The sequence below is a fragment of the Nematolebias whitei genome, chromosome 13, assembly GCF_014905685.2.
Source record: "Nematolebias whitei isolate Nwh7 chromosome 13, NemWhi1, whole genome shotgun sequence".
NCBI classification, from domain to species: domain Eukaryota; kingdom Metazoa; phylum Chordata; class Actinopteri; order Cyprinodontiformes; family Rivulidae; genus Nematolebias; species Nematolebias whitei.
In genome coordinates this window covers 24916985-24925740 of record NC_056510.1, presented here as the reverse complement: position 1 = coordinate 24925740, position 8756 = coordinate 24916985, and the positions used below count along the sequence as shown (strand labels likewise).

Genomic DNA, 8756 nt, shown 5'->3' with positions numbered 1-8756 from the left:
AGTTAGATTTTTTATTTATTTAGATTTGTTTACTCTGGTAGATCAATTTTAGTTGTTTTGAGTAAAAGACAAAAGCCTAGTTAACCAATCAGTGAAGTTTAACAGATTATGATGTAAGCACATGTGAAAGAAATTATAGCAATTGCTCTTGAACGTTAGTCTGACTTGTACACACTTGTGTTGAGCTTATGTGAGGACCACCGTCTGAATGATTTGTTTTATTCTTCTTCAGATTTACAAACAGTTACAGATATTTGTGTAAATTGTCTATAAAAATATATAATTTGAGATGTATTTGGTAAATAAAAAACAGAGTTCACCTCAAACTGAAACGTAATGTATATTTCCACAAATAATTATGATCAATTTGTTTTGCTTTGTTTTGTGGGCTTATGTTAAATTGAATTATACTCTCGTTTTTAGCAGGCTCTCTCAATACAAAACTATATTCATATTTGATGTGCAATAACTGCATAATTTCATTGCATGGCTTTTAAGATATTAATAGCAACCTAAAGTCAGAGATAAAACATTTTAAAGTAAACGTTTAGAACTGTTTAAGTGATGAATGTGAAAAGGTTTTGGACAGTGAGCAGCTTGCTCTTTAAACATGTGAGCCACAAGCAGCAGGTGGACCATTCAAATGGAACATATAATACATTTAACAGACATCTCTTGGACACTTGCATGAGTGTTTTCTATTTTGATCAACCTACTACTGTATGTGGCTTCAGTGTAATGCTGATGTTGCTCATGTTTGCTTGGATTTGTGTTGGCTCCTTCAACCCCCTTAGCTGAACCTGCCTGAATATATCATGTCTGTGTTGTTCTTGAGATCATTAGTTACGTTACATTTTCTGTAAATAACTGCTGTTGACATGACTTGTGTGCTTGCCAGCTGCTAGTGCCTCAGGCTAGTTGGTAAAGACCCATACACTGGTTCAGTACACACAAGGAAATGCACATACTTACAGCGGTTCATTACATGTTGTCTGTCTGCTTACACTGGTGTGACAGTAAAGATGCTGGATTGATTACAGTCACCGGTACATTTTCCTTGCAGGGATTTGTGAGTTCGTTTTGTTTGACTTCACGTCTGACAGCATGAATCGATTTGGTAAAATATTTACCCATTTGTGTCTTAGTTTGGACTTTTTTTTTACTGAATATTTTTGATATACAGTATTTTTGTTGTTTTAGCCTTTAGTAGTATATAGTAGAACTGAGGCAATGCTTTTTTCTGCACATGCAAAAGAACAGCAGGGGTTCTCAGACTTTTTGGGTTCATGGACCCCCTCATAACCCTCATGTTTATTAAATAATTTTCTTCAATTTGTCTCTTTAATGCAATGGAAATATTTGTGTAACATATATACTTAAAATGTGTTCTTTATTAATCTTAATACAATTTTTATACTTTTAAACATGGGGTATTTTTCATTCAAGACACACTTAATTAACAACATTTTTAATGTCAACTTCCAAAAATGACAGTTATGAGAATATGAACAGAATCAAAAACCACTTTATTCACTTAATGAACATAAATGTATCGCCACTTCTTCAAATTATTACAGAAAATGCTTTACATAAAACTGAACAGAATCACAACAGTAGTAGTCAGACCCAGTAGCAGGGCTTAATTTGTAAACTGATTGATGCTGGTACGCAAATAACGGGCGGGCCGGCAAGGGGGATGGAGAGTGGGGGTCCTCCCCCAGAAAATTTGTAATAATGTAGATGTGATTTCCTGCATTTTGGTGTAATTTAACAGGTTGTTAACATCTATGTGCTTGTAAAAAAAAAAGAAAAAGAAATTTTTTTTTTTTTTTTTTGGCGGACCCCCAAGCACCGGCTCGTGGACCCCCAGGGGTCCAGAGACCCCAGTTTGAGAAGCACTGCTCTATCAGACACTTTATGTCTGACTGCATCTCTTGAATGGATTCACCAAATGTTCTGATCAGCATACTGAGTCATATGTTCTGTGGGCATAATATTTTTTATTTTCTCACAGAACAAGATAATCTGGATTAGATAACTTTATTTTACTGATAAAATTGTATTAGATGTAGACTCTTGCTTTCAAACAAGTGTTAAAACTCATTTTTAATAGACCAGAGATTATTTTATTTTTATTTTTGTTGTTCACTTTACAGTTCTGGTAATTTTCACAATTGTAGCAATAGCATTTCACCTTAAAAACCCTTTGCATCAAGGATCATTCTCCTTGCTGCGTTGCCATGTTGCATGTTTCTGTACTTTGTAGTTCAGAAAGAACAAACCAAATGCTTGAATGATGTAAAGAAAAATTCAAAAACATGAAAATCCTAAATGTATTCATGAGGAGATTAGTGTCAGTTGTTTAGGCAGCTCATTTCACTTTGTATGTGTTTTTGAATAGTGATGAACTGCAATTTATGTTGAAAAAGCCTGAGTTGCAGTTTATTTGATGCCTTGTCTGCTCCCTCTGTCAGCAGTTTAGTCTAGATGAACCATTAAAGACAAGCCACCGACATGGAAAGGCCATCTGGGGCCACTTTAAACCAATAGAACAGAGCAAGTTAGAGGGCCTTCCATCAATTACAATGATATTAGTGTAATTGTAATGAAATAATTGCATTCAGAAGACAGCTGAGCCTCACCTCTGTAGATCTGCAACAGGCAAACAGCCCAGGAAAAACAAGCAACTAGGAGGGTCTTGTAACAACATTTGAGGTATGATTAAAAAGAAAATGTGATAGGTGGGGAATAATTATTGGATTGATTGAAGGCCTTGAAATATCTTGTAAAAACATTCTCTGTTTCGAAAGTTTTAATATAAAAAACAAGCTTTGCTGTACTGTTTTAGAGTACTTTCCTGTCTATTAATCTCTTTGACTATACAGTCAGCATAAACTGCTGTGACAAGCATATGCTGTTTTAAAAGACAAGTAGATTAGGCTCAACATAGATTTCTGATTCCTGAAGCAAATATGTTTCTTTCACCAGCATTTCCAACTTCATCTTTTTTGAGGTGGCACGGTGGATCAGTTGGTAACCTCTCAGTGAGAAGGTCACCGGTTTAAATCCCGGCTGGGCGCCTTTCTGGGTGGAGTTAGCATGTTCTCTCCGTGCACATGTGGGTTTTCCATGGGTATTCTGGTTTCCTCCCACAGACCAAAAACATGCATGTTAGACTGATTGGTAACTAAATTGTCCCTAGGTGTGAGTGAGTGAGTGAATGGTTGCTTGTCTTGTTTGTGTCTATTTGTCCCTGTGATGGACTGGAGACATGTCCAGGTTGTGCCCCGCCTCTCACACAGTGACTGCTGGATATGGACACCAGTGAACCCTGTGACCCAAAAAGGAAGAAGGAGGTAAAGATAATGGATGGATGGAAGTATCTTTTTTGGTAACTTCTACAGTAACTGATTAAAAAGAAAGTCCTGTTTGACCAAATATTTGTCTTTCATGCTAACAAAGACAAATTTGAGTTAAAATGTACAAAATAAATGGAGAGTTGAGAGTTTGTCTTGACACGATGTAAAGCACAATATTTATCACCCACCACCATAAAATGTGGGCTAACTTGTGCGCGTGCGCGCGCGCGCGCGCGCGCTTGTGTGTGTGCATGTGTGAGTGGGTGTGTTTGTTAGCTAAATGTCTCCATGAGACACTGAATAGATTTCACTGAAACTCTCAAAAAAGAAGCTTTACTTTTCATTCATTCATTCAACCTTTAATTAGACAGGTTAATCCCATTGAGCCTCAAGAACGCATTTACAAGAGAGACGTGAATTTACCAAAGAGTGATGACAACAGTGGACAACAAAGACAACAAAAGACAATCTTAAAGGATGCATACAAATTGAGATTTTTTTTTAACAAGTGAAAATAAAATGGTGTTTAAAAGAAAAAGTAACAACCGCAAAAAAACAGTTAGGTTGTAAGGCGGTGTCGAAAATTAAAGACAGGAATTTGTCTGCATTGGTTTTTACCACGAAATTAACAGATGTTTAAAGTCGCTCGAGAGCTTCAGGTCTTTTTGCAAGATATTCCAGGAAACAGCAGCGGAGTAGGAGAAGGCCCCTTTGCCTAGTTCAGTCTGCACTGAGAGAACACTGCAGGTAATAATGTCCTGAGAGCGCACGCTGTAGCTGCACTCACGCAGAGACATGTAGGAGGAGATGTATGAAGGCAGCAGACCAAGAAGTGATTTAAAGATGAAAATGTACCAGTGGGAGAATCTGCATGAAGTTAATGATGACCAGTTAACCAGTAAATACAGGGTGCAGTGGTAGGTATGATAGTTACAACCAGTTATGAATCTTAGTGCACCATGATAGACAGCATCCAACATCTGCAGGGTGCTTGTAGGAGCGTTCATGTAAATAAGATCACCGTAATCAATGGAGGGAAGGAAAGTCGCAGTTATAAAGTATTTCCTAGCATTCAGAATTAGACTGGATGTGTTTCTGAAAAAGAAACCCAATTTAACTTTCAGTTTCTTTACTAGCTTTTCCACGTGGAGCTTAAAAGAGAGATGCAAATTGACCAAGATACCCAAACATGTGTAGGAATCGACAAACACAATAGGGACACCAGTCGAGGACAAAATCAAAGGAAGACACGCTAGGACTGACTTCCTGTGTCATCAGCATAGAAATGTAAGGAAGCATCAGGGATACTCTGAACATTACCTATGTAGATTGTAAAGAGGGTGGGTCCTAGAACTGAACCTTGTGGTACACCATTGTTGACTGTTAAATAACTGGAGGAAGTACCATTATGTTGAACACATTGTCTCCGATCTGAAAGATGTTAGAGAACCAACCAATGGTGTGATCTGAAAAACTGAGAATTAGTTGTGTGTCTACAGCACATTAACTTTTGGTGAAAACAAATTCCAAAAACTCAAAGAATACTATATTACATAACAAAAAAGTTAGTAACTGATCAGTAAATATGTTTTCGTGCTTTGTCGTGCTTTCCTGTGATTGTTTTGCTTTATTGAATTATTTCTGACTAAACAAGGCAATGTTGCTCTGTTGTCTTTCAGTTTTGGGAAATGTGATTGTGTTTTCTAAAATGTCGTTGTGGTTTCTGCTCTGTTGATGTGTGATAAAACTCAAAACAATATCTTACTGTGGTTCATGGCATTTTCCTTAGCTTTAATAATAAGTAGGCATTATTGTTGAAGTGTTTACTCTGAACCACCTGCTTATTTATTCATAATGACAGATGTCCACCCTCTGAAATCGGTGCAGTGCAGCGACCCTACCCTATGCTGCAGCATTCTATTTAAAGGAAGAGGATGGGTAATACAGTGTATTGATAGAAAAGGTGACGACCGCCATGCAACAAGCACATTTCAAACTGTGGATATTAGGATCAACAGGAAATCTGCACAGTCTTGTTTAAATCAATAGCTGCAGAGGTCATGATGGTGCATGAACGTGGTGTGAAATTGTGTGTGCACATAAATGCAGCAACTTTCCCTTACTCATCAATATCTTCTCACCTCTCTGTCTTCCACCTAGATGGTGTATAAGCCCTGGCTGTGTTCTCAGTACTTCCAGACCACCCAGATGCACTGCAGCAAACGAATCCCCTGTGGCCAGTACTGCCTAGAGGTGCAGCAGAGGTGCCCCTTCGTCCTGCCTGACAATGATGATCTCATTCACGGAGGCAGCCCCAGTTTTATATGCACAGGTACGAAATATTCATCGTGTACGTCATTCTTGTTTCTTTTTATTGTAAAAGTTAGTACTGAGCATGCAACACTCAAAGACTCCTACACCAGTTGTTCATAAGCAGCAGGTCTTATGGGTTTTGCTGATTGAGGGGATAGAAGAACATTAATTTTCCCAAATCCTGGGATTCAGAGCTATGAGTAACAAGCTCCTTCTAACCCCTGCAGCTCTTACCTAGTTTTTTTTTCTGCCTCCCTTGCACTCAGTTTTAAGAACTTTAATGAGTAAGCACTTAAGCCCATGGCTCAGAGCTTGATGTGTAACTCAGTAATACTTCAGTGGGTTACTTAACCTCTGACAGACACAAAAAAACTTTACTGAGTTAACATTTACAGGTTGTTCTGTCAAATGAGGCCAACAAGGTCACACTATAACATTAAATATCTACCAGTTACACACAGCAACACTAGACTCTGCACAATGGAGCACAATGGTAGAAAATAAACCTTTCTTAATGACCAGAACACAATTTTTATTTACTTCTTATAATATTTGACATGCTGTTTCCCAGATTGTAAGAACCAAAGGGGAAAAAAATAAATACATTGCTTTTTACTATGACAAGACTTTTAGGCTGACTTGTTCCACACATGCACAATACTGGCTTAAACTGTAGAAATGATCATCAATTCAGCAAGGGTATAGTCCTAAAATATTACAAATGCACATTAAAGTTTGACAAAAAATACAACTAAGACAGTAAAAGAACACACATTATGTGACAATTATTGATAAAAGCAATTTTATTGCACAGCATTTTAAACATTACTGAAATCATTATCTCTATCTCAGAAACATTTTCAAGGCCTATTTGTCATGTTTATGCTGCCATCTAGTGGTCATATTGAGAATCAAAGAACTTTTTCCAGATCAATACACCCTTCATCCATTCTTTTTTTTTCTTTTTCTCAAACTTTTTCTTTTTGAGTTGTGGCTGTGGGCAGCTCGTGCCACTGGTCACTGTGCAAGAGTCCGGACACATCCTGGACAGGCCCAAGTCCATCACAGGCAACATGGAGACAAACGAGACAAACAACCATTCACACTCTCACTTTATGCTAGGGATCTTCTAGGGAACAACAAGCCTCCATGGGGCCCTAAGCGAAATTTGATTTGGGGCCCTCTAGTTCTGCTAATAATGTGAATTACTGCAATCAACAGTCAGATGACCAGATCATTCACCCACCTAACATGAACTCATTGCAACTCTGACAGCCCTGTTTCCATTATCCTATATGTATATGGCATCTTGTGCAGGGGTGTCAAACTCATTTTCATTTTGGGCCACAGCAAGCTCATGAATGTCCTCAAAAGACCAGACATGACAGAATGTATTGATAAAACTAACAAACTATTAAAATATAACTGTCTTTGCATTCAATGACTACTTCTAAAACTTAAATATTTTATGTTTGAGTAATTTGGCATTATAAACATAAAAACTGATTTGATTTGACTGATAAAGTGATATTGAAGCACACAACTGTCTTGAAGTTCTGTTTCTGTGGCCCTCTAGGGTGTAGAGAGCCATAGCAATGGATATGGTGGGCCGGATTTGGCCCACGGGCCTTGAATTTGACACATGCCATCTAATGGTACTAAAAAATAAAATAAATAAATAAATAAAAAACACCAGTATGCAATTATTTTACAGTAAAAGTGTCATCTGGTTTATTATCTAAGGTTCCAAAGAACTGCATCAATAATGTTCAAAATAATTTGTAGTGCAAATCAACAACAAAACAGATAAAATAACTTAGATGCATAAAAATAAATACAATTGTGCAAAAACAGACAAATTTAAATAAAATAAAAAATAAAATATCAAGGAAATACTTAAATAATATCAATGAACAATTACTTGAAACCACGTAAAATGGTTAAAAAAAGACATTTAAAGTTGAATAATTAGTTCTTAAAACTATGTAAATGTATGCAACAATTTGCAAAAGCTGAACTTAAAATATTAAACAACCTTTAAAAAAAAATCACAACTTTATACTGAAATTGTGTGTAATAGAATCAGTTAGAAATCATTACCCAAAAAAAATTTAAATAAATAAATTCCACTTTGGGGGGCCCCTGGTGGCCCTGGGGTCCTAAGCAGCCCCTTAGTTTGCTTATGCCTTGAGCGGGCCTGTACCCCCAGCATGCATGTTGTTGATGTATATGAAGTATCAGGAGAAAAACTAAGCTTGCAGGGGAAGAATGTGCAAACTGGTCACAGAAAGGCTCCAGGCAGGAGGCAAACCTGCAACTTTCTTGCTGTGAGGCGACAGCAGGAACAACTACATCACAATGTTATGTGACAAGAAATGTAACAAGTTGCCAGTTTAGGTTATATTTTAAATCAGCTGTTTTTACCAAGCTGTGTTGAAATGCAAATGAATTATTCCTACTTTGCTACTCACTGAATTGAAACAGATATGGTTGGCAGTGTTCTATATTTGTCCATCATCAGCCTGCACTTTTGTCTTACACATATGCTTAAAAGTTATATATTCCAAGAAAATAATAAATTTGACATAAGCTAGCCTTGAACACAAAATGTAATAGTGCTCATAATGCAGAAGAGTGCACATTGTGGTCTTTTTTGTCAAGCTGTTAGGAGTTCAGCATCTGAGTTTTATTTAAATTAATTTTAAAAATGGACATACATGTACTCATAATTCATTCAACCTTTATTTATACAGGTTAATCCCACTGAGCTTCAGAGACATTACAAGAGAGACCTGATTCTAACAAAGAGTGGTGACAACAATGAACAACAAAAACAATAATAGACAATCATAAAGGATGCATACAAATTGAGATTTTTTTTTAAACAAGTGAAAATAAAATGGTATTTAAAAAAATGCAACAAAAAAAAACCAGCTAGATAAAGTGATGAGCTGCAACTAGAGATGATTTTGATTTAAAAGTTAATATGTGTAATCAAAAATGTGCAGTAATATTATGTTTCTTAGTTAGTTTAATATTTGTAGTGAGTCACGTAGGTACGTGTCACTTGTTGTATGACAAATA

The 8756-nt window shown here is 36.7% G+C and overlaps 1 protein-coding gene across 1 annotated transcript in view; it reads left to right on the top strand.

Moving 5' to 3' along the window:
* The window catches only part of LOC119419663 (transmembrane protein FAM155A), a 119684-nt gene that overhangs the window by 108944 nt on the left and 1984 nt on the right, over positions 1–8756 (top strand). Inside the window, exon 2 of the mRNA XM_037687028.1 lies at positions 5520–5691. Coding sequence (XP_037542956.1) covers positions 5520–5691 — 172 coding nt within the window. The remainder of the gene's footprint in view (positions 1–5519; positions 5692–8756) is intronic.